The sequence below is a fragment of the Mauremys reevesii genome, linkage group 1 (assembly GCF_016161935.1).
Source record: "Mauremys reevesii isolate NIE-2019 linkage group 1, ASM1616193v1, whole genome shotgun sequence".
NCBI lineage: Eukaryota > Metazoa > Chordata > Testudines > Geoemydidae > Mauremys > Mauremys reevesii.
The window spans coordinates 298,401,471-298,427,394 of record NC_052623.1 but is presented as its reverse complement, the minus strand read 5'-3'; the positions used below and the strand labels follow the sequence as shown (position 1 = coordinate 298,427,394).

At 41.3% G+C, this 25,924-nt stretch overlaps 1 protein-coding gene across 6 annotated transcripts in view; it reads left to right on the top strand.

Annotated features, from left to right (window-relative positions):
- MSRB3 (methionine sulfoxide reductase B3) overlaps positions 1 to 25,272 on the top strand; it is a 149,319-nt gene extending 124,047 nt beyond the window's left edge. For all 6 annotated transcript variants that reach the window (XM_039502034.1, XM_039502048.1, XM_039502013.1 and 3 more), the window contains 2 exons: positions 13,338 to 13,435; positions 24,712 to 25,272. In XM_039502034.1, the coding sequence (XP_039357968.1) occupies positions 13,338 to 13,435; positions 24,712 to 24,876 (263 nt within the window). In that variant the 3' untranslated portion in view covers positions 24,877 to 25,272. The remainder of the gene's footprint in view (positions 1 to 13,337; positions 13,436 to 24,711) is intronic.
- The last annotated feature ends 652 nt before the right edge of the window (positions 25,273 to 25,924 follow it).

Here is a 25,924-nt window from a genome sequence, read left to right as displayed (position 1 = left end):
AATTTCCATGTAATACCTGGAGAGCCAGGTCACAGATTGACTCCTGTTTTTCAAGAAAATTGATCCCCTTCAGAGCCTTACCTGTAGTCATTTTATTCAGAAATGTTTGAAATCTTTTTGGCTTCTTCCTTTCATGACAACAATGTTTTTCACTTGCTGCCTCTGCAGTTTCCCCATGTCTGCTTATGAATATTTGTGTCTAATTCTGAGCATGCACCCCAGTGATTTAATGTTAGTATGTAGCTTGCCGGCCTTTCCCATCAGGTTTTCATCACTCACATGATGTAAAGGAAAGAGAGAGTGAGTTACGAGTATATTGGACCATTTAGCAACTGATGAGAAATGCCTTTGTATGTCCTTTTTCCTTCTTGTTTTATTCTTTTACTTCTTTTGAAGGGGGTGAAAGTCAGGTTAGGTTGGAATATCAGAAACCTTGTGTATTCTTGTTTTGAAAGGTTCAGTGTATTGAAGATGATACTTTTTGACATGTGAGTTCCAGAAATGTTTAGAGTGATTGTAGTGTGAGCGAGTCCTGCTTATACAAGGAGTTTCATCTGTGTGTCTCTCTCTCTACATGTAAAATGACAATGCTTAGCTGCCATTTGCTGTTAGAGTTATGGGATATATTTGAATGTCCTTAAGATGAGAAGATTGAACTGTAAGCCTGGATGCTATTTAGAAATGAATTCAACGTCATTTGTCAAGATGACAGTTGTAAAGGATCCTCAGATCCTTGTACTTTGGAAGATACATGTAGTAGAACATGATTCAAAACAGCAAAGAAAGTGGTCTTTTGCGACAATCAGCAAATTTCTGAGCTAAATATTATGCATGTAACTGTTTAGACCCGGATATAAATTTGTGACAGTAATTCTTGGTTTAGTGAAGACTGTAGCTATAAACAAAAACTCTCTGAGAACAGACTCATTGCTTGTGTAATTATTTCATTTTTTAAAAAGTCAAATATGTTAACAGTACAGTTTTATTTATCAAATTGTATGGTCTTAATACTCCACTCTTACAGCATTTTTACTGCAGTATAAATTGTTACTCTGTTGTATCAGTGGAGAATCTAGTTTCACATTTGTTTATAACAGTTAAAAATCAGTAATATAGCAGAAAAGTTTTAATCAGCATCAAAAGCTTCACATTAAATAAAGGGCCATAATTTCTGAAATTAAAAATTGATATAGTGAATCACAGGCGCTGACTTTGTCCTTTCCTGTGGGGTGCTCGACCCCCACTCCGCCCCAGGCCCTGCTCCCACCCTACCCCTACCCCTCCTCTTCCCGGCCCCCCTACATCTTCCCTCCCCCTACTCCGAGCATGCCCCGCTGTCGCTCCTCCCCCTCCTCCTCCTCCCCAGCACATCCTGCACACCACTAAACAGCTGATCCATGGCGAGTGGGAGGCAGGGGGAGGCACTGATTGGTGGGGCATACCAACAGGCAGGAGGCGCTGAGGGGGGAAGCTGATTGGGGGGTGGAGCCTGCCAGTGGGTGCTGAGCATCCACCATTTTTTTTCTCGTGGGTGCCCACAGAGTCAGCAGCTATGTAGCAAATACTTCTTTGTGATATTTACTTTCAAAACCAAATGAATAAATGCATTGCCGTATACATGTATACGACCATTTTAAATGGCTGAATGTAGCACATATGCTAGCATCGCATAATCTATATCGGGGTCGGCAACCTTTCAGAAGTGGTGTGCCGAGTCTTCATTTATTCACTCTAATTTAAGGTTTCGTGTGCCAGTAATACATTTTAACATTTTTAGAAGGTCTCTTTCTATAAGTCTATAATATAGAACTAAACTATTGTTGTATGTAAAGTAAATAAGGTTTTAAAAATGTTTAAGAAGCTTAATTTAAAATTAAATTAAAATGCAGAGTCCCCCGAACCGGTGGCCAGGACCTGGGCAGTGTGAGTGCCACTGAAAATCAGCTCGAGTGCCGCCTTCAGCACGCATGCCATAGGTTGCTTACCACTGATCTATATTCATATGTTAAAATTTTAGAGACTGGGAAAGTTCTGGGGTAAAATTATTCTTGTCTTGAGGAAGATTAGTGAAAAAACATAGTTAAGAAAACATTCATTTATAATTTATGCCATTGTCACAATCCACTCACCCCCTCCCCCATACACACCCCTCCAAATTTTGGTGTTAGAACTGTATGATTAGCTATATATGTGCTTTAACAAAAACAGTTTTAGAACAATCATCTTACAAGCCTTTCTACAAGTCCTCTATTAGCCTGGGCAAGTGGGTTTACTTTCCCTATCAGCAGGTGGAGACAGGAACAAAACATTAGATGTCACTCTTTCTGTAGCATGCTTGCTGGATCTCATTCACCAGTTGTTTACTGTCATCACCAGAGGGAAGCAGCTCTGTGCTATGTAGTGATTTTCTTAAGTGTGTCAGGCTTCTGACCTATTCTAGACAATCTTGTTCATGTGGCTAGTAGTGTCCAATTTTAGGTGAGCCCCTTCAGCTTCCAGTTCTACACTGTGAAAGCTCAACAGGCCTGGGTCTAGAATTGCAGGTCATTCTCAAATAGCATCCTCATATGTCAAGTTGGCAACTCAGCAGACATTGGTTTCTTTGTTCTTCTCCTTCACTATTTAAAGAGTAGGGGAAAGCTAAGATCTTATTAAGGGGCAACAATTCTCTATGCTCGCCTCATGTACAGTGGTTGAAAAGGCCAGGGAAGGCGACTCTTCGTTCCCGACAATGTGGAAGATGTGATTGTATGACTCAGCGTGCTGAGAATATTTAATCCAGATTGTGTAGAGGCAAATACCCCTTGCAGTAAGAGACTTTGAAGGCAGTACACCAGGCAGCTTCCAGATTGTTCGTGCCAACTATTCATTTGTCTTCTGATTATGGAAATCTGGAAGAAGTATTATACCTTGCTGCCTAGACCCTACCACAATTCATTCACTCTAGAACTGTGACCTGGAGTTGGTTAAATATTTTAAAAGGACTTTTCAGATCTGAGGGCAACATTCTCAGCTCCACTCAGAAAGAAATAAGTAAAGCTACGTGAGATCTTCACTCTAGATGTTAACATGCACTTTTCTCCCTCAAGAGGAGTGGTCTTGAGGGCAGTTGCCTTTCTTTTGTTTTTTCCTTCCTTTGAATTCTCCCTCACTGCCCAAATAATGGCATATCACTTCATTTTAATTTAGATGAAAATTTTGTTCACCTTTTTTTCTTGATAGAGAATGAAAGAAGTGTTTGTGCTGCTTGATACGTTCCTTTCAGAATCTGACCACCTTCTTGTTTTGGTGTGGGCAAGTTAAAATGGATCCATAACCTCTTAGAACTGGTGGGTGTTTGGCACCTCAGAGGCCTGCTAAGCTGGCAACTTCTAGTTCTCTCAAGCCGGGATTCATATAAGAGAGAGAGTGGCCCCCTGAGAAAGGAAATGGAACTTGTTCTGGAGAGATCTGTGGAACAGCCATGTTAATATTCATTCTTTCTTTGGCCAAATTCCACAGGGTAGGTGGTTTTCTTTTGCTGAGACTACTTTGGATTACGGGATCCTCAGAGCAATGGCTCCTCATTTTTCACTCATATCCTCTTGGGCTTTGTGAACTGATTTGTCCCAGAGGAGTGCAGTTTTCTTGGTAGACCATGGGCGGAAATGGTCATCAGTTGACTTTGTAAGTTTTGTCCCAAATCATGAAAAAATGTCCTTGATGAGTAAGAATATTTTGTTCCTTTTAAATTAATTGTGATGTAAGTATCACATAAATTCTCTTTCAAAGACATCACATTTAATAGCTAAAGTAAACAGAAGGAAGGGAGCCTTACTTTTTTATCATTATGCATAACTCTTTCCCTTGTTTAATAACCTTGTCTTTGTACTGAGATCCATGTTTGCTCAACTGTAGGTGGGAGTATGTTTGTGTGGATGACATGTTGCTCAGTAACAAGGCACATTTTGATTTGAGTGTCTCTAATCTGGTGATATCCTACCAACTACTAGGGGGGCAAAACAATTTTCTTATCAGAATTCCATCACCATGATTTTAGTTTTTCTCTCTAACCAAACTGTGATTGTTCTTCTTAAAATAAATTCCGTAGATCTACAGAATATTACAGCCAAAATATTTTAACACTTTTTAAAAAAATAGTTATAGATATTCTGTTCTTCAAATACTCCAAAGCAAAGTGGCCACAAACGCAGGCTTCTCAAAGGATGAAAACATGCTTGAATTCTGATGAAGTAGGCTCTGTGCACAGTTATGTTTGAGTAAACATAGAAATCAGAGGATTACATACTTGATTGCTCCTGGTAAAAAGGGACTTTGTTATACAAACTCATCAATAATTGTGTCTGATGAATTGTGCTGTTTGATACTTGGTTCTGTATAAAGGTGCTAGCTTGGAACTCAGGAGACCTGGGTTCAAGTCCCTGTTCAGCCACAGGTGCCCTGAGTGACTTTGGGCAAGTCATTGTCTACCTGTGCCTCAGTTTCCCATCTGTAAAATGGGGATAATAGTGCAGGGATATTGTGAGAATAAATATATGAAAAATTGTGAGGTGTTCACCTACTATGGTAATGGGGTCATCTAAGTACCTAAGATTGATATGTTGCACCAAATTGGTGTAAACGAGGAGAGAATCAAGCCCATGAAGTTTGGAAGCCCTCGAATTATTTTTACCTTGCCACCTCAATGCAAATGTTTTTTTAAAAGAAGTAACAAATTATGAAATATTGCCCAATTGATGTGGCATTTTGCAATGTCTCTTATAAATGGATATTTTTTTTTAAAAAATTGGTTTTAATATGGATAGCCAGGAAGATAAGAGGTTAAAGATACTTGCCTACCTTTGTCGATTGCTTTGAGCTCTGTAGATGAAAAGTGCTATATAACAGTTAGGTGGTGGTGGTGGTAAAATATTAATACTACTCAGGAAAAATCTTTGTGATTTTAGTGGGAGTTTTCTTGAGTAAATCTTGAAGGATTGGGCTGTATAAATGAAAGATCTTGCCCCAAAGAGCTTAGATCCTATCTTTTTGGTCTGAGTTTGTACAGCACCTAACAGTTAGGATCCTGGTCTCAGATTAGGGCTCCTGGTGCTACCACAACATAAATAATAGCTTCATTTCTAGTTGGATTATGTTGATAACTGGGCTGCATTTATTTTATTTATTTGATTCTCCCCATTAATGCATTATATCAGGTTGCTGTCAAGGCTAACTCACTTAAATAACTACACAACGTGCAGTCACAATTCGATACTGACTAATTTATACTGGATGAAAATTGTGATTGATTTAGTGAATTATGGCACTAATACATAATTATGCAAATCACAAGCCTCTTGCAAGGCATACATTTGCTTTACTGTTTGGGTTCTTATAAGGAAAATAAATCCATTATCCAAAACTGAATGCTTTTGGATTGAGGTTACCAGGTCAACAGTAAATTTAAAAAATGATTTGAGACATTTCTTAATGACATTTTAAAATTATAGGTTACTCTGCTACACATGATATTATTCAGATCCTTTGCTGCTGCAGATCTACAGCTGACTTATGTGTAAGATATATATTTAAAAACATTAACCATGATTTAAAGTAACAAGAGACACTGTTCAGATGAGGGGAGGAAAAATGCCTTTTGGATGAAGTGTGTTAGGTTCAGTAGTTTTATTGAATCTCAACCAAAAAGAAATCATTTGTAGCTGAATCTTTGTAAGAAAACTGGGGAAAAGATCAGTGCTCCTGCCTACCTGATGCAGCCCACTCCCAGCATACACACACACACACACACACATATATATATATATATATATATATATAATATGTATATATATAATATGTATGTGTGTGTGTACAGGGAGACAGAGAGGTATTTTAGAATATTGCGGAAGGGTTAATGAAGCAGGCATAGCAATAGCTGTATGCTAATATTGTTATTATTTTCTAAAGCGAACAGATGCAGTATGTTTTCATTGACCCGGGAATATCTGGGTTGCTCTTGTCAATCCAATTGTTCTGAGTTATTCAAATGTCAAACAAGATTGTAGATGTGAAGTTTCAGCCTTCTCTCAGCAATCATTTTAAACAGATTTATCATGCTAAAACTAAGCAAAAGAAGTAAATCCAGATTGGATACATTGTTTTGTAAAGACCTGTTTTGACATTCAGAGAGCAGCGATAGAAAGAAAAAAATCATTGTCTTTATTTATGACTTCCAATCCTTTACTGCCCAAATGAGAGACAGAATAGCAAGATGATGATCCTCTAATAGCAACAATTATTTTGTAAAATTTCCTTCAGACACAGTTCCTAAGGGTGATATTTCCTTGTTATAGTGGCGCAACTCTGCTGATCAGAGAGAGTTTGTTAGAGCTCACCTGCTTCTTTTTCCAAACTCCAGGCCCTACTTTTTCGTTATGCTCCCTCACATTCACAGCCTTGCTCCCAGCCCGGCTCCCTACCTGTCCCTTCCTAACAATATGGTCTCATAGTCCTGCTGAAAGCCTTATGCCATAGGAATGGGACAGTTGGGATTGTGTCCTTTCCAGTGGGATGTATATAACACTTGATTATAATCCTGGAGGCTCACAAGATTTCTGTGCCTGATTCTGCTTATAGATACGCTGGTGTAAATTGGGAGTAACGCCACTGAAATTAATTTTCCTTCACTTTAAAATTTGCATAAATGAAACCATAATCAGGCCTACTCTATCCAATACCACCCTAGCAAGTAGTATTTTGAATCAAGGACAGTATTTCAAATTTGGTACCACTTTTTTACTGAAGTGTAAGCAAGATATATTGTAAGAAATATTTTATTTCCTGTAACTGTTTGCTGCATATTCTTCATCCAGAAAATGCTGTGAAAATAAATGTGTAAAGCTAGCCAAATTACCCAAAGCACATCTTGTATTTGCAAAGGCATTATATATAACAAAATTACAGCAGTTGTACAGTTCTTACATCTAGGTTGTATGTGTGAAGACAGAGGCTGGTATATGGATCTGTCAGACTCAGTCTTAGTATAAATATGTATGGGGAGCGAGAGAGAGTGAGTGAGTGAAGTAACTTAAAGACCTACAACTGTTTTAAAGTGGAAGATTTATTACTGTATTTAAACCTTGTATACTTCGTGTTTTTACAAAGATGTAGTTTCTCAGTGGAATAAGACAAACGATGAGACTTCACATTAAATACTGTGGTTTTCAATAACAAAAATTGTGTTTAAAAAGCAAAAGAGTTCCAAAACCCAACCCATCAGAGAAACCAGGCATTTTTCAGGTCAAGGCCCTTTTCTCTCCTGCCCTGCCTCCCACCAGCTGGTGCCATTTTGCAGCCCTAGCATATGCCATCACTCCCTACCTTTCCACCTGCAAAGAGCTTTCTGAAGGAAATGCTTGGAATAATTTAGCAAAAAGAATGATGAAGTGCAGCCTACCCTTTACTGTCTCTGGATTCTAAAATGGAAAACATAACTGTAAAAATCACTGCTATGGAAGACAGAGAGGAAATCTCCAATTCACAGGTATATGAATGGGGCACTAATGCAAAAACATAAAATGGTTTGTGATTGCAATTGTGCTGTTCAGAAAATTATCAAAAGGAATATTCTGAAAAAAAAAATGCTAACTGGGCCTGATTTTTTAAAGCAGCCTGCAGTCTTGCTTCTGCAAATAATTATAGGCTCACATTTTAGCAGTTAAACCTCTAACTTCCTAATTCGTGGACGCAGGCAGTTAGTTGTCTAAGTGCTACAAAATGTGGCCCAACTCACAAAATTGGAAGCAGGATTGAGACTTTCCTTGAAAGATAAATAACAGAATCCAGGGGTAGACTGTTTTGAAAATATTTATCATGTGTTACAGTTATGCTGTAATTTGATGGTTTAAGTAGGAAATATGTTGTGTACTCTATAGGACTCTTCTCAGTATCATTTTATTAAAATATGCCCTGGGAGTGCATATACCAAAGATTTTCTAGAATTTTCATTTTCGTGGAGAATAAGCTTCCTTCTGTCTTTTAACCTTAATGTGATAGAGATCATATGCCATACACTGCAACCCTTGCTGGAACAAGTTTTGATTTCTCTGTCTCACACACACAAGACTATGAGTAGATTTTGTGGGTTGCACAAACAACATCAGACATACTGTCTGAGCAGAAACATTTCTATTCCTTCCTGCTCTTAACCTGGCTGCCCAAGGCAGTCATCAGGTGTTCTCTGTTCTGAAGAAAGCATTCTCTGATGGAGTATGAGCCTTCATCTTCTCTTCAGCAAATTAAGGGTCATCAGTAAAAACAAATGATCCCAATTTTAGGGCAAAAGCCATGCAGCTTTTACAAAATATTTGGGAGAAATCTCAGATGGAGGAGGTGGAGAGAAGAGTAGCAAATGACTGATTAAATATGTTAAATCTACTGGTTTAAGAGTCTGTTATTCAGGGCCAAGTGGAAATGACCTGTCTCTAATGTATGGTTTATACACAGTTTTTAGTGAAAGCAACAAAGAATCCTGTGGCACCTTATAGACTAACAGACATTCTGCAGCATGATCTGATACTTGAGTTTTTAGTGAGGTAATGGATAGAATAACGTTCCATTGTTTTGTATGTTTGCATTTTTGGCTCAGAAAGGATGTTCACAATATCTAAATAATTAAATCTGGCATGTAATATATCAGAAACCCACAGAACCAAGGATAAATGGGCCTGATTCTCATTTACTCTAAGGCCTCAGGGCCTTTAAGTGGGTGCATATATATAATATTCCTGTTTTAAAGCACCTTTCCACTGTCAGAGTGGTGTAAAAGGCCTAGTGAAGATCAGAATTAGACCCATTTTAAATGTCTATAATCCAGTACAAATTGCTAACAAACAAGGCTGTGTGTAACATTTGCATCGGTCCCTCTCAAAACTGAATCTTGAGTTCAGGGATCAATGTATTCACAAACCTTGGCTCCTATTCACAAAAATTTGCAAACTTTGGTTGAAGTTGTTCACTTAGCTGGGAAATCCAAAACTCCCTGTCCCCAGCTTGTCTCCTGCAATTACCCTTCTTCCCCTCCCCACAGCTGCTGTCCTGTTCTACCCACCAAGCTTACTGTTCTTCAAGGGAAAACACTCCTGCTATTGCTGCCACTAGATCTGCTGAGCTCAAGCTGATAAACGTCCAATAATCATTAGTGTGCTATCCTTCTAAAGAAACCACGCATGAACATTAATGAGGTGTCTCTTCCCAGGGACAGTCTTTACAATGCAAAGAATTACAGTTCCTTTCAGCCCCAACTCAGTAGAACCAGCTGAGAGCAGAAGTGGGAGGGCTTTTTCTTCCCTGTTCCTATTTCCCTTTTGGAAGCATCCAACCCCAAAATGCCTTTTGAAAAACTGAATGAAGCATGAGTCAATAGCTTGCAGCCACCTGAAAACCATGCTACTGCAGCCACTCTGCACCACTTACAGACCTTGGGAGGGAGAAGGAGGTGGCAGGGCTTAGGTTGCTGGAGGAGGGAGAAGTGGTGGGAGATTACAACATCTAAGGGCTGATCTTCACTACGAGGAGATCCACGCTGCTGCAATTGAGGCAGCAGGGGTCGATTTAGTGGGCCTAGCGAAGATCCGCTAAATCGACAGCAGAGAGCTCTGTGGTCGACCTCAGTACTCCAGATCTCCGAGAAGAGTAAGGGAAGTCGATCGGAGAGTGTCTCCCATCAATGCAGCGCACTGAAAACACCTACATCGACCTAAGCTACATTGACTCCAGCTATATTATTCACGTAGCTGGAGTAGCATAACTTAGGTCGACTTACCCCCATGGTGAAGACAAGTCGAAGGGTGTGTCCATGCAGCAAAGAAGAGTAGGTGTACCCATCCTAGCTTTATTCTAGTTAGTGTGGGTAACAATGGTAATGAAGACATGGCGGCAGAGGCTTCAGCATGGGCTTGCAACCCGAGTACATATCCTGTAAACAGCATCCCAGACAGACATTTACTGTGGCAGCTAGCCTGCAGTGAAGCCCAAGCTGACACATCTTGACTCCTCTTGTTACCTGTGCTAGCTAGATTAAAACTAGCACACACAGCCTACATGAGCTACTGTTACACCTTAAGTTGTAGTGTAGATGTACCCTAAAGCAAGAAGAGATCTTCTGGAGGTTGCTGGGGAAGAAGGAGAAACAAGAAGCCCGTATTGTGTCTTTTTCTAGTTACACAATACAGACAGTATGAAGAAGCCACATGTGTACAACTGGGTGCCAGATAAGTGTGTTTACTAAATATACACAAACATGCCAGGTCTAGCTAGATACATACTGCAGCTCTGACTGGTTTCTGGCTGCTTTTGAAACATAGTACACAATGAGCGCTATTAGAAGGCTCACAAACTATCCAAAAGATACCCTTCTATTCCTATGTGCTACATTTCCCACGAGAGGGAGTGAGAGAGATGAGGGTGAAGGGTACTGGATCACCTTGTAAGTTTGCCTAATGAATTCAAACTTTCCACCAAACATGCAGCAGTTAGTTTGATTCCATCTCCAGGCAAACCATATGATGGTGCCCTTCATGAACTGTACCCTGCAGGTTTCACACAGCTGTACTGTCAACCCTCTTAATGTTATTAGTTCATCACAGTACACAAATAGGTGACCAGACGGAGGAGATGTCATTGAGGTGGAAATGCAACAATTTAGCATTAACTGGTTGAAAATATTAGGAACCACCGCTTGGATTTTCTAACTGTGTTGTAATCACTACTTTAGGGGAGCAGATGCCTCACTGGCAGAATCTATAGAACAAGGGACATTCTGAAAAAAACTGTGTGCACTGGAAATTAATAAACTAAATTCTAGTCACTCCAGTTGGGTACAAAGGCTGCTTTTAGGAAGCTCAACTCTGTTTGTACAGGTTTTCAGCTGACTTCACTTTTAAAAAGTGCATGGAATGCATCCAAAACAAATAATTTTTTGTGCTAGATGAGAAGACCAAAAGGAAAAGTCTGGAGAGAGGAGGATGGATGATCTTCCTTTAATGTCAAAACTGACATAAACATATCCCCCCAACCCCTTTGCACAAGATAATTTTCTCAGCAAGACGCAGATTGCTTCAATCTCTGCATAGCAGCCTTTGAAGCTTTCTCCTTATTGTTGTGTGTAGGGGGAGGGAGGGTTCCCTTTGAGGATTTCTACAGCCGTGAAGAGTTCCTCCTTCAAATACTTTCACAGTATGAAGAAAATGCTCTCTTCTTTGGGGCTTCTCTTCGTTAAGACTTAGGGCTGGCCAGAAAACAAGAATTCTGCTTCGCAAAACATTTCATTTTTGACAAGAAAAAGTTCTGTTGAAAATTATTCAGCCAGGTCTGCTTAAGACCTCACTCATCATTAGGTGGAGTTCCAACTCAGGAGATCATTTGCATTGCTGGAGAGGATCCACCAACTGGAAGATAAGAATTTTTGAAGGGTTCCCGTTCTGCAGAACTTTGTAATAGGCTGCTTCTTTTTTTGTTTATTTGTGAAACTATGTGCGTTGTTTGGCAGGGATGGTTTACAGTATGGAGTAATTTATAAAGACGTTTGTTACTTTGTAACAATTCTTATTAAAGATTGACATTACTAGAGGGATTCCAGGTGGGTTTCTCACTTGCAGGATGTTTGCCTTGTTCAGAGTATTTGATCTTCAGCTTTACTGCTGTCCATTTTTTCCTGTCGGTCACACTTGGATAACACTTTTAGCCCCTGATCCCACAATGAGCTTTGTGTGGGTAGGCCCCATGGACTTCATTGAGGGTCCCAGTGGGCTCCTACTTGGAACTCATTGCAGGATTGGGGTTTTAATTAAGATGATACTGTATTTATCCAAGTTTTTCCCAAAGTGTGAGAAATGAACCATCTTGGGGAGGGGCTGTTTTTCCCCTTTAATTTTGCTCTTACATGGTTTCTTCCTCAAACGTTTTCCTCCACATTTAACTGTGTAAGGTGTAACTAAAGATGTGCAGTATTGTTCCGCATTGACATGCTTTCCCTGCACATATTGAGACCATTTGATAGCTTCCACACCTCCCTTTACTAAAAATCTTGTGGGAAATTCTGTACATCCTGTATTCATCTGTGCAAAGTGATTTGTAGCTGCAGCTACATTCTTTAATGACTTACTGCAAGGCATTTTATGAAACCATTAGTAACAAATGTTTAACAGATATTAGGAGAAAGAACAAGGAACTCTGGTATGTGTGAGCATATTTGCACAGAGAGAGAGAGAGAGTGTATGGGTGAGTGACCTTAAGGGATTGCATGAGAGGGGCAGGTATCTGGTGATGTTCAGGTGGGTACGGGGTGGATTTTTTGGTGACCTTTAAAGTCTTTCAAGTAGATTCTCATGTGGAAGCCCAGCTATAGGCAATACAGCCCTTCGATTGCTTTTTAGGTGAACTAAGCAGGCTGTGTGAGGGGACTCTGCTGGGATGCTGTAGTTGCAGGTGCTTGGATTTCCCAGTCCCTGTGTTGGTGGATAGGGGGAGAAGTGGGCTGTAGCCCACGAAAGCTTATGCTCAAATAAATGTGTTAGTCTCTAAGGTGCCACAAGTACTCCTGCTCCTGTTCTTTTTAGGGAGTGAATAGTTATTCTTCAGATGATGATGTGCAGCCATGCATTGTAAGTAGGGATCACTATAAGACTCTGAGGCTGCTATGGAAGGCTTGGGTAGCAGCTGTGTTGAAGAGTGCATGTTTCCATCAGCATGTGGCAAAGCAAAGTGAGGTCTTTTGTTTTGGATGCAGGCCTTGTGCTTGTCCATGCCTTTGTCACCCTGAGATAAGACCCCCTTAACACTCTCTACTTGGGGGCTGCACTTGAGACCATGCAGAAGCTGAGCTATTCCAGAATTCAGGAGCCCTTTAGTAAGTGGGGCTTTCCACTGGGAGCACATAACACGCGCATCCCATGAGTTAGTGCAGTTGCCTTTGGTAGCTGGGTAGAACTCAAAGTATTTTTTACTGATCTTTAAAGCCTTACATGGTTGGAATCTGTGTCTGGGTTACCAGAGCACCGATCTCTTTACCTGGGCTAGACTGCCGCAGTTACTGTCAGTGGAGGTGCGTGCCAGGAAGCTCTGCAGATGCAGAAGAAAGTCAGCTGCTGGCAGCTTGTTCTCTGAGAGGGCCTAAATGTGAATAATTTAATTTATTATAATTGTACATGCAAGATAACAGGCGTTTTTGAAAATGGGACTTAGGGTCCTAAGTCACGTAGGTGTTTTTGACAGTGTTCCCCATAGTCTATAATTTGTTGGTAATGCGATCTGATGCAAAGATACTGCAGCTCTTGATTTCTCTTGTTCCTCTTTTCCAGGTTGGCCTTCATTCTATGATGTGATCAGTCCTGATACAATTACGTTCACCGATGACTTCTCTTATGGGATGCACAGGATTGAAACAGGCTGTAGTCAGGTCAGTGTACAGCACACAGAGACCGTTCTGATTGTAAAGGCTGCAAATATTGTTACAGCACCCTACCCTCTCACTGTGATTCACAAAGCTTTTAGTTCATTAAATACTAATAATCTTAATATTGCATGGTGGATTGCAAGTGACAGACAAATGGTCCGAGTCAGAGTGCTAATGAGAGTGTTCTTAAGCACTGTTTAACAGAGCAGACATAAATGGCTTGAATCAATGGTGCCAAGTATACAGAAATTGTCTTGTTGAAAGGAATCCCTTCAATGCTCATCCCTGAGCCCCGCTTTTCTACCTCCATGTGTGAATGGTTTTGATAGAGGTTGGAAGCATTGTAGTGACTATTTGTGTGCTGATACCATCACTGTAAAGAGCAGCACTAACTGAAATCCAAGCCCCATTCCCAGGTCAGTCTTAATGACCAAATCAAGTAATCCCATCTGCCATAATAATGAACTCAATAATAATGCCAGATGCTCCCGACTTTCCATTATCTGTCTTGTTTTACTTGCTTTCATCCATTATGATGCCCAGCTTTCTGTGAAGTGAATGGCATAATCATTATCTAGAAGGGAGGGGAACTGCTGACTTGACATGTTACAAAAACACCCAGCAACTCTCAACCACCCAGTTCTAAATCCTCAAATTCCTTCTGGTGAGACTGCGACAGCTTCATTCATGCTGTATAAATCTGCCTTTCTGTTTCCAGACAGGACCAAGGCTGGGATAACCGATTTCAGCATTGCTGAAATATATCCTGATTATTCTGTGCTCATACAGGAATGCTTAGAGCATGTTAAGAAAGTGGCTCTCTGAAATGGTGGTGTATTCTTCTAGGGCCATTTCTGCTCCCACTGAAGTCAATGGCAAAATTTCAGTTAACTTCAGTGTGTGCAGGATGGGGCCCAACATGCCAGTGCCTGAATCAGTCTGAAGGGAAATATCTACTAATATAATTGGAGAAATTGTATTATTCTTATCTAGGTAACATGCTGCAAGAAAACCATTTAACACATTTTTGGTAGCTGTGCTGTATGTGTTTTAGGAATCTCAGAAGCTCTACTATGACCTCTGATTGCAAAAGAATTTTAACACCTTGCAGGAAAATGTACTGCATAAAAAGATATTGCTCAATATTAAAGGAACTCAGGCTGTGTTGTTTTTATTTCAAAATAGACTGAAGAACCTTATGAGCTTATAATCATCACTTTACTGAATCGCTTTGTGGAACTAAATGATAAATATAAATAGGCTTGGAAGGATTTTATTTTTATCAGTAAATGTTGGTAAAATTTGTTTTCCTTGTATACACACAAAGCAATGAAAAAATATTTCCATCAATAACTGAAATTTACAGATAGCCAAAGTGGGGGAAAAAAAGTGTGTGTGAGAACTTAGTGTTTGATTTAAGGATATTTAGTTCGCATATTTTGAAATGTGATGTTGACAGTTTGTATTTTAAAATCCATGTGGGGTACTGGATTGTGCCAAAGATGCCAGGATTCAAAATCTGCACTTCCTGCCTTTGCTCGTTTTCGCTCAGCGACGAGCGCCAGTGCTGTCTGTACTGCTTGGGAGAAGACTGCACTGCATCCAGGTGAAGTATCTGCCTCTAACTTCTCTGCCCTTACATGGGAAGGCCAAGCCCTCTGTCTTACGAAGCAGCACATGGACATTGCCAGGGGCCCTCAGTCGGATCCTGACTAGGTAACCCCCCACCCCCCCGAATAATCCAAGATTGCGCCTCCTATCTCGGAGCCTCAGTCCAGCTCTGCCAGTACCAGTTCTATGGACCCCATGCTGGGGCCTAGGCATGAGTCTCGGAAGCATGCACATAAGCATGGCAGTAAGTCTTCCTCTAGATCCAAGAAAGATGCCACACCATCCACGAGTTCCGGCCACAGAGGAACACTGCCTTCCAAGGCCCACAAGAGTGACAAGAAGTTGGATCGCTCATCGAATCTGCCGGTCCCAGTTCCAGCTCCACATGCTCCTCCTGCGTTGGCCCCACTGACATCTCGAGATTCGTGGGTCCCGAGACAGCTCCCCTCACCAGCCCCAGTTCCATCCATAGACTGAGGGCCATTAACTCTGGGGAGACTTGGAATTGCTCTTTGTCCTCATGAACTGTTCCAAGTTTGCTCTGGAATGCCCTTTCTTCTGTCCTCGCCATGCAAGACAATCATAACAGACGCATCGCTCAGTGGATGGGGTGCCCACGTGGGAGATCATGTGACACAAGGCACTTGGACCTCTCAGGAAGTCAGGATTCATATCACCATCCTGGAACTTGGGGCAGTACGCAAGGCATGCCACGCGTTTTTACCAGCTATCCATTCTTGTCATGTCGGACGACACCACTACAGTTTAATACATAAACAAGCAAGGAGGCACAAAGTCCCCAGTGCTGTGTGCGGAAGCAGTATGCCTCTGGAAATGTTGCATTGCACATCGTATCCATTTGTCAGCAGCCTGCCAGGAACCCAGAATGTGATTGCCGATGCTCTCAGCAGGAACTTTGCAGTTGACCATAAATGGGAGTTGCATGACACGGTAATCGTGGACATTTTTGGTCACTGGGGAACTCTGGTCAGGGACCTCTTTGCATCTCATGCCAACATCAAGTGCATTCAATACTGCTCAAGGGGAGGACTCATTGCCCTGTGAATGAGCACTGCCCTAGTCATCAACTGGTTGGACCGGATCAACTACTCCTTCCCTCCCCTATCACTCTTGCTGTGCATCCTTCACAGCCTCCAATGGGAGATGGTGATTGTCATCCTGATTGCTCCATTCTGGCCTCGCTAGTTCTGGTTTCCTCTTTTTCTCTGCATGGTGAAGCATCCTCCACTGCTGCTCGTGATGTTTCTGGAACTGCTCACACAACACAATGGCAGATTCGGGCATCCTGATCTACAGATGATTCACCTGAGAGCTTGGTTTTTGGATGGACGCCTCCGCTAGCATGGGAGTGTTTGTTGGCAGTAGAGAATGTCCTTTCAAGTAGCAGTAAGGACTCCACAAGATGATCCTACCAAGCCAAATGGGTGCGTTTCACTTCCTGGGCCCAAGAACAAGGTCTTTCCCCCAAAGCTGTGGACATCCTGATGCTCTTAGACTATTTCCTCTATCTGAAGGCTTCGGGACTTGCTCTCAACTCCATCAGGGTGCATGCAGTGGCTATTAGCGCTTTCCACCCTCCCGTTGAGGAGCATTCAGTTTTTACCCCTCCTTTGACTACCCAATTCTGGAAGAGCCTTGTAAATAAATACCTGCCCATTCAGCCTATCACTCCCCAATGGGACCTCAGTCTAGTGCTTATGTCATTAATGAACTTTCCCTTCGAACCTCTGGCCTTCTGCTCCCTTTCTCTTCTTTCCATGAAGGTTGCTTTCCTGGTTACTATTACCTCTGCAAGGAGGGTTGGCAAACTGGGGGCCATGATGGCAAACCTCCTTTTCACCACATTCCATAAGGACAAAGTTTCACTGCACCTGCATCCCAAATCTCTACCAAAAGTGATTTCTTGCTTCCACCTCTTCCGACCCTACATTTGCCCACTTTCTTTCCCAAACTGCACACCACCATATCAACTGAGAAATGCCAGCTTCACTCCCTCAATGTACGTAGTGCCCTGGCATTTTATCTACAAAGAATGAAGCCATTCTGGAAGTCTCCCAGATTATTTGTTGTTTAAGCAGAGAATATTAAGGGGCAGGCCATTTCTACCCAGAGAATCTCGAAGTGGGTCTGAGGGTGCATTATGCTCTATCAGTTATCGAGATGGTCCCCACCAGGTGGGATACAGGCCCATTCCAAGAGAGTGCAATCATCAAATTCTGCCACACTCCACAATGTGCCACTTGTGGACATATGTAAGGCAGCCACATGGAGTTTGGTACATGCCTTTTCTTCTCATTATGCTCTAGTGCATGGTTCTGCAATGGACACCTTGTTTGTCGCAGTGGTCCTCCATTCCACAGTTCCAGCATCTTCCTCGCACCCTTCTCCTAGCTAGGTACTGCTTGTTACTCACCTTCAGTTGAATATAATAGGGACTATTACTGGAAGAAGAAGGGGAGGTTACTTACCTGTAACTGGACGTTCTTCGAGATGTGTGGTCCCTGGCTGTATTCTAATCCCACCCTCCTTCCCCTCTGCTGTGGATCTGGTAGATTTGTGGTAGAAAAGGAACTGAAGACATGGTCAGTCTGCCCTATCCTTCATTGCCTCGGGAAAAACCAGAAGGCAGTGCAAGGGTGCATGCATGGCCCGCCAGGCATTTCTACTGTGAAAAGTTCCAGCTCTGGGCGATAGATAGGGACCACACATCTTGAAGAACCTCCAGTTACAGGTAAATAATCTCCCCTTCCATGCATGCTGGGCAATGTGTGGAGGGAACAAGGACTAGTTCTTCCCTGGCAGAGTTTAGGACAGAACTGCTCATTGAGATACAGAAGTATTGAGAATACTTTGTGCCACAATCTGTGCTTAGGACCATGTCCAGCTGGTAACTGGTGCTATTTAACAATGATTTAACAATTCCATAATACAATGGCAGATATCTCACACTTTTTCAGTTGAATATTAACTTGTGCTTTGGAAGGAACGATTTTAACATGGCCTGTCTACACGGCAGAGCAAAGCATGCCAGAGGGGTGCAGTTTGTAAAGTGCAATAACATGCTCTCCAACTGCCCTGTGTAGACCTTGCTCTAAAAGTCTGAAACAGGACTACAACAACGCGAACCAGGTACCTGAAAGAGTGCCCCAGCTGGGTGTACAGGGGCAGCTAGCACATAACATGTTAGAACACTGTACAAATCACAACTCTCTAGGGAGCTTTGCTGGCGCCATGTAGACAAGTCCCTACTCATACACATTCATGGGTTCTAAATTAACTGAAACCACTCAGGAAAAAGATGTGGACTTTATTGTGGACAGCTCAGTGAAAAGATTTGATCAATGGATTTTGGTGGTTAGAAAAGCAACCAAGATGTTAGAGAGTATTAAGGTATGAAGAATAATACTGCAGACATTATAATGCCATTCTATAAATCACAGCTATGGCCTCACATAGAACACTGTTCATGTTGGGTCATGCTGTCTCGAAAAGGATGTAGTACAAATAGAAAAAATGCAAGGAAAAGCAATGAAATTAAATTAGAGGCATGGAAAAATTTCCAGATGAGGAGACACTAAAAATTATTAGGGTTGTGTTTACCAGCCCCTAGTATCTGAATATCTTTGTTATCTGAAATTCATATCTGGCCATGTATCTAATGTTCATATCAAAATAGTAACTGTTCTTTTTGAAGCATTCCTCTGAGATCTTCATCTTATCAGAGCTTGCTTGTATTAGTGTAGAGAAAAAATAAATAAGAGGTGACATAGTGGAGATATATCAAATAATGAATAGCAAAGAGAGCAATGTCTGCTTCTCTCATAATGCAAACACAGGGTTGCAAATTGAAAGCAGGATCAAATAAAATACTTTCACATGATGCATAATTCACCTGTGTCCCTCCTAGAGATCTAATTGCCCTCTTCTGTATCTACAAAAATCTTGCTTTATATCCTTGTTCCATCTGTGCTGTTTCTCGTAGCAGAAAATGAGAAGGAAAGCCAGCGTCATCTGAGCAGGCAGCTCTCTGTGAGCCACTAGCAAGGTCCCTGTGGTACCAGAATTCGGGAATCTCTCCTTTATTCAGTGATTACTTGAAAATGCAGCCTACTTAGTGCCAGCTGGCAGGACGTGAGCACAGTCAAATGAAGCCTGTGGCCAACATATGGGTTAGAGTATGACAACTCCCTTCAAGAGAACCCAAAGTTTTTGGATTCATCTGAATGGAGCCCAAAGCAGCATGTGGTCAGGGTGGAGGAATCTGAGAACGTTGTTTACCTGTCTTCGGAGAAACTAGAACTGGCAGACTTCACAGAATGGCATTAGCAATGCACACACCAATTTAAAACACACCAAAACCTGAATTTACTAAATAGCATAGGAAAATATGAGGCTAGACCCCACAGCAAAGTCCAACAGCAGCTTCCCATCAGTGGCGTCCCACCAGTGGAACCCGTGTTATTGGCCCAGCAGGTGGGGCAGATCACACAGGATGATAGCCTGGGGGTGGGGAACAACTTTCAGCCGCTCTAAGGCACAACTAACACCCCCATATAGTGTACTCATAATGCAGCCATTTCCTCCCCTCCCCTGGATCCTAAGAATGTGAATCATGTTTCCAGCAGCAAAAAATACCACAATTTTACTGCAGTGCAGTTCTTGGTAAACACTCCCCCCGCCCCCCATGCTCCAAACTGTATTAATCTCTTGCAGATGAAAAAGTAAGTTGTTTTTTTTCTGTAAATGTCCCTCCATCCGTTTGCTTCCGTGTAAAAGCCTCCCTTTAAAATGTTCTTCAATTTAGAGATCAAACGCTGCCGTGTGTGTGTGTGAGAGAGAGAGAGAGAGCTTAATATAAAACAAAAGCATCCCTGGGATTATCTGAGAAACAATTTTTACAGTTCTGTTAGAAACACATCATCCTGGAAATATATATAATGTCAGATACTTGCGACAGGTAAACGTTAATTGCAGGCCCATTTAGGTAATAATATTAAATTGGTTGCACATTCTGTCTCCTTCCTTTTCCTTTTCTGTGCAGGGGGTCCTTCCCCCTAGGGTCTCTCTAGCTATTATGTTGTACCTGTAAAAACCAATAAAATTCTTTAATCACAAAAAGATTGGTTGCACATTGATATGCTCTGAATAAATCATTAGCAGCCGATTGCACAGTGCTTTCTTCAGCTCATGGCAACCAATGAGAACCAGGAGCCCAGAGAGACCCAACCATGCTGGCACTTGGCTGTGGTCAGCTACGCTCTCAATCTGCCAAAGGCACGAGTTACACTTGGTATTCCATCATCTTGTCACGTTCTGCCCAATATATGAACCAGCAGAGGATGATTTTCATGGGGAGGCTTTACCAACTTTTACAGTCACCAAAGAAAAATAGTCAGCACCCATGATGGGTGAAACGTTGTATGTAGCGTAGGGACAGCACGTCTTTCATACTCTCAAATAACAACCAGAACAATTCCTTTCTGGTGCAAACAATTGAATTTGAGTTATTTTCGTTGCACATGAGTATTAGCACATGTGTACATGGAATCTATATGTAAATTTTAGTGAGAGACAATGTCACAAAATATAACAGATTTCTCAGTAATCCAATCCTGGTGTGACTCTGCTACCACAGAAAAATATAATGAAACCACCTCTAACCGTGTTGAGGCTTTAGAATTCCTTGCCAAGGAGTTCTGTTGTGATAGGTTGACTTGGTAGTCCGTAAATTTGTGTGCCAGTGTCTCCTGAAATCTGCTCCTCTGTGTAATTTCTCTTCCTCTGTTCCTTTACATTGGAGAATGAGTGATTTATAAATGATCTTTTGGTAAATGTTAATGTGGAAAAGATTTTGCTATTGAGCCATGAGGTTTGAAAATTTTCTCAGTCAAGAAGATTAATTGCCATATTTTGGATTTGTACAAATACTTTGGGAAACTAAATTATTATGATTTATTATTTGTATTATGGTAATGTCCAATGGCCCCAATCAGAACAAGATCCTCATTATGCTAGACCACGTGCTATAATAAAGAATAAGATGAGGACAATCCCTGCTTCAAAAAACTTACAAACTCAAAGTACAAAAGGGATCAAGGCTAGGATAGAGGGATACGAGCAAGTGATCAGTCATGAATGACATCAGACTTGTTAGTTGAATTATTTTAAAGCGTCATCTTTGTTTTATCCCCTCCTGAAAAAAAAATTGTAGGTAGTTATATTGTCCCCAGCCTTACCAATGCTGTTAACTACTTCCTTAACCACCTACCCAAAAGTCATTCCTGCGCCTTCCCAACGCTCATTTGCATAATAGCAGCTACTGAGAGCACTTCCTGATGATGCCACAGGGTGGAAGCAGTCTCATTGGCTAATGGTGTGTTTCCACTGAGCTACCACTGCCATTTCTGCTGCCTTCCCAGCAGGACCGGATTAAGATCTTTAGAGGCCCTAAGCACTGAAAAGATTATGGTGCCTCCCATATGTAATTCAAAATAAAAACAATACTATACCATAAAATAAAATTTTATTTTTCGAAATGACACAAAACTTACATGAATGCTGAAATTAAAATAGCTTCTTTCTAGATTTTCTGATTGCAAAATTCTAAGTTCATTGAAGCTGACTCGACGAAGCATGTCCGCTTCCCTTTAATTTGTTCTTCCAATTTTTGTGTCAATCCAAAGCCCTGTCTTCAATTTAAATACACCTCTACCTCGATATAACGCTGTTCTCGGGAGCCAAAAAATCTTATATCATTATTGATATAATGAAACTGCATTATATCAAACTTGATTTGATCCGCCGGAGTGCGCAGCCCCGCCCCCCCGAGCGCTGCCTTACCGCATTATATCCGAATTTGTGTTATATTGGGTGTCGTTATAACAGGGTAGAGGTGTACGTCAACATTGAATCTCTGTGAGTAGTGCTATTTTCATGTTGTTCAATTAAAACAGTATTCCAACAGTCACTAAATCCATCTATAGCAAACCAGGATGTTGAAGGTTTATATGCAAAAAGATTGCAAACAAAACAGTACCCAGACCCTGTTGATGGTGAATACAGTAGCCATTCTCAAGTGTATTTCTCACCATTCGCTTTTATGCCGAAAAATATTTTTTGTGAACAATATCTTGTTTGTTTGCCATTGGTAAAAGTCCAACGTGATTTCTCAAATGGCCCAGTGTGGTATTGACGGTCATTTGGTCCGTGATCTATCTAGTAAACTGCCTCATTGGTACTGAAATCAACCCATGTACCAGGATCTTTTCTCCTATTATTTACAGCATGAGCAGGTTCAGTCTCTGACACATCCACACCTTCTAGAACAATATCTGTTTTACTGCCAGGAGTAGGATGATCAGTTACAGTCTCTGATTTCCTTGCATTATTTCGATCTACGTTAGTAGGATGCCCCCCTGGTTTAGATGGGAATAAGTAATAAAAAGAGAACAAGTATCAGAGGGGTAGCCGTGTTAGTCTGGATCTGTAAAAGCAGCAAAGAGTCCTGTGGCACCTTATAGACTAACAGACGTATTGGAGCATGAGCTTTCGTGGATGAATACCCACTTCTTCGGATGCATGCTGAAGAGAACAGAAAAACAGGGGAAGAGTGTGTACTGGAGTGTAAGGAAGTCTAACAAAGTTCAGATTTTTCCCATATGACTACTGTACGTCGATGCTTTTTTTGAAATATCAAATATCAAATTTTTTCCAAAAAAATGTCATTTTTTTTGGTGCCCCCTGCTTTGCTGGTGCCTTAAACACGTGCTTAGTCGGCCTATTGGGTAATCCAGCCCTGCTTCCCAGGGCAGAAGGGCTTTATCATGGGCTGCCCTCATGAACCTGGTGTGGTTTTCAGTGATCACTCAATGGGTGCTTGCAAGAGCTCTGCATTTTTCTGTGGCTGATTCCAATGGGCTGTACATAACAAGAGTTTCACAGAGTGCTTCCAAAACTGTCTGGGAAGTTTAGCCCTTAATGGTGCCATCCCCAATACCAGAGCTGGAGCCTGCTACTCGCAGGGATCCACCCACACAGATCTGATTGCAGGATTGGAGCCTTAAACTTTAAACTCTTCATGGTAAGGACTGTCTTTATCCAGCACTGGGTTATGCACATGCCTAGGACCCCTGCTCCTATAGTCTTGTGTTGATCAGAATTAGAGCAGGTGGGGAATTTTTCAATAAAACATTTTTTGTCAAATATGTTTGTGAATATGTTTGAGATTTGGACTTTTTGTCCCAATTTGAGGTGATTTTTTTTTTTATTTTTTCCCCCTAAATCTGGAAAATATTTAAGGGGTGGATGGCAGGAAAGCAGTTTCCTGCCCAGCTCTAGTCAGAATTTCAGTTTTAATTATTTTGGGGGAAGGGGGAGTTTTTTCTAGCCCTCACGATTGTGAAATACCCCTTGAAAGCATGAAGAGAGTATAACCTGCAGCAGGGATCTCTGCCTGCTCCTACTGACGGCCCGAGTGCATGCTTAAGTGCTTTGGTGAATCGAGGACTATAACACGAGGAGGACGCTGCAATAAAATGGACCAAAGAGAGAATAAAATTATCCCCAGTATGCTGAGCTGCTAGGAACTTAGCCAACATGAATAATTATTCACAGTCAGGAATACTCAATGGCTGGGTGACTGTCTGTCAGACTGCTAGCCCACTAAGGGATAGATTCTGAACTGTGACACCGCTGTAATGCCACTGATTTCAACTCCTGTTGGAATCAATCATTTACTTTAATGGGAGATGCATTGGGCCCTAGCAAAGCAGCATGACTCCCTATTCAAAGTGAATGTTTCTACAGTGCAGGGTTTTATTTTTTTATTCCTCATGACATGCTGGAGAAATAAGAAAGAATCGGAGTGGCTAATTACAGCATGCTGTTTGTTTCAAGATGTTTGTTTACCTAATTCTCCTCCCATCATATGCCTGTACAGCAGTCTTAGTTCTTCAGTAATAGCTCAATGGATCAGCTTCTTCAAATGTTATGCTTTCTATGTAAAGGAAAGTGAATGTTACCTCTGTTATAGTCAGCAACATGGCTTTTACCGTACTGTCATACATATCTGAAATCTACTCATCCAAAACAATACTTCTCTCTGTGGTGACAGCGCATATACTTTCACATTCCTTGCAAGTAACAAATTCCTTGCAAGTAAGCATCAAACCAATGTATAAATTATTTAGCCAAAAAATCTGAACCTATCTGAAATATTGTTTCTGAATGATTTCGGATATGTACAGTTCTGCTATTCTGTGCTCCCTCGTATGCACAGTACAGCCCACAAAGACATCAACTAGGAGTTAGGCTAATGAAAGGTACTCTACCTCGATATAACGCGACCCAATATAACACAAATTCGGATATAACATGGTAAAGCAGCACTCGAGGGGAGGGGCTGCACGCTCCGGCGGATCAAAACAAGTTCAATATAACGCGGTTTCACCTATAACGTGGTAAGATTTTTTTGGGTCCCGAGGACAGTGTTATATCAGGGTAGAGGTGTGTCTAAGATATTGTTCAATCTAGTTTACTATTGTAAACATTGTCCCACTATAGAGTAACTTTAAGACATTAGTATTAATAGCATTGCCGTGCCATGTAGTTGTATAGAAATACAATGATACTCTGTTGTTTTATTTCAGTGTGGTGCTCACCTGGGGCATATCTTTGACGATGGGCCTCGTCCAACTGGCAAAAGATATTGCATAAACTCTGCTTCATTATCTTTTGAGCCTGTAGATAAGAACAATGCTGGAGAAGGCAGCGGTAGCACCAGTCCTGCCCAAACAGACAAAACCGAGCTGTAGGACAAAGAGCGGTCTGCAGAAAACTCACGGCTTATGAAGAACGTTTTTTCTAACTTGCCTGCTATATTATATCATATTTTTAAATGTATAAAGACGTTCTGCACCAGTAGGTTTTTTTTTCTTTGTTGAAATTGAGGCCTTGCCTGCCAATGTATTTTACTATATAATAGGTTCTAAATATTTGTTGACTGTCTCTCCTGGTTTTATTTTTGGAAATTGCTTTTGGGAAGCCTTAAAACAAGAGACTTTAGCCCTATTAGTTATTAATTTATTCTTTTTGCTTTGTTACTATAGATTTGAATATTTTTCCGTTTTTGTGTGTAAAGAAAAGGGGATTGTGGTTATCTTCAGACAACAGAAAACTCCTGAGTGTAATAAAATTCTTGAGACCCAGCACATCTGTGGTTGTTTTGATTTGTGAGGCATGTGGCCTTTGGTCATGTGTATTCAACCATCTCACTGTATCAACCACACCCTGCAAAAACTTGGACTTAGGCAATTCCCTTCCAACTAAAAGTGATGGATGAGATGTAAAGCCCTTCCTTTGGCTAAATTACTGCCAAAATACAAAGGGTATAGTTGCAGGGACGTAGATGTTGCATTATAATCAATTTTTTCCCCTTGCTGGATGTTGGAATAGAGTATTAAATCAAGATCAAAACTATTGCGCTTCACTTGTTCAAGGTTCACTGAATATCCTTTGCTTTTTTGTGAGGCCCTGTCTTCTGCAGCTACAACTATTAAAGGGGATTATTTATTTGGGCAGGAACAGGTAGAACTTGTAGAGAATTGAAGTGGATGTGGCTTGACATACGTGGGCTGTTTGCCCTACCTAAGGCAAGGAATCACTACAAGGCATCAGCAGGCTCTGAGGAACCATGGGACTGCATAATAAAAAGCGATGCCCTTCTGAAATACTCCATTTTTAATTTAAGCTGGCCTGGGCCCATAAAGCCTCGAAGGGCCAGGACTTTATTATATGTAGTTATGGCGAGGGATGTAGGTGGGGAGATGGATGTAACAAATGAGCATGAAAAAGCCAGATTAT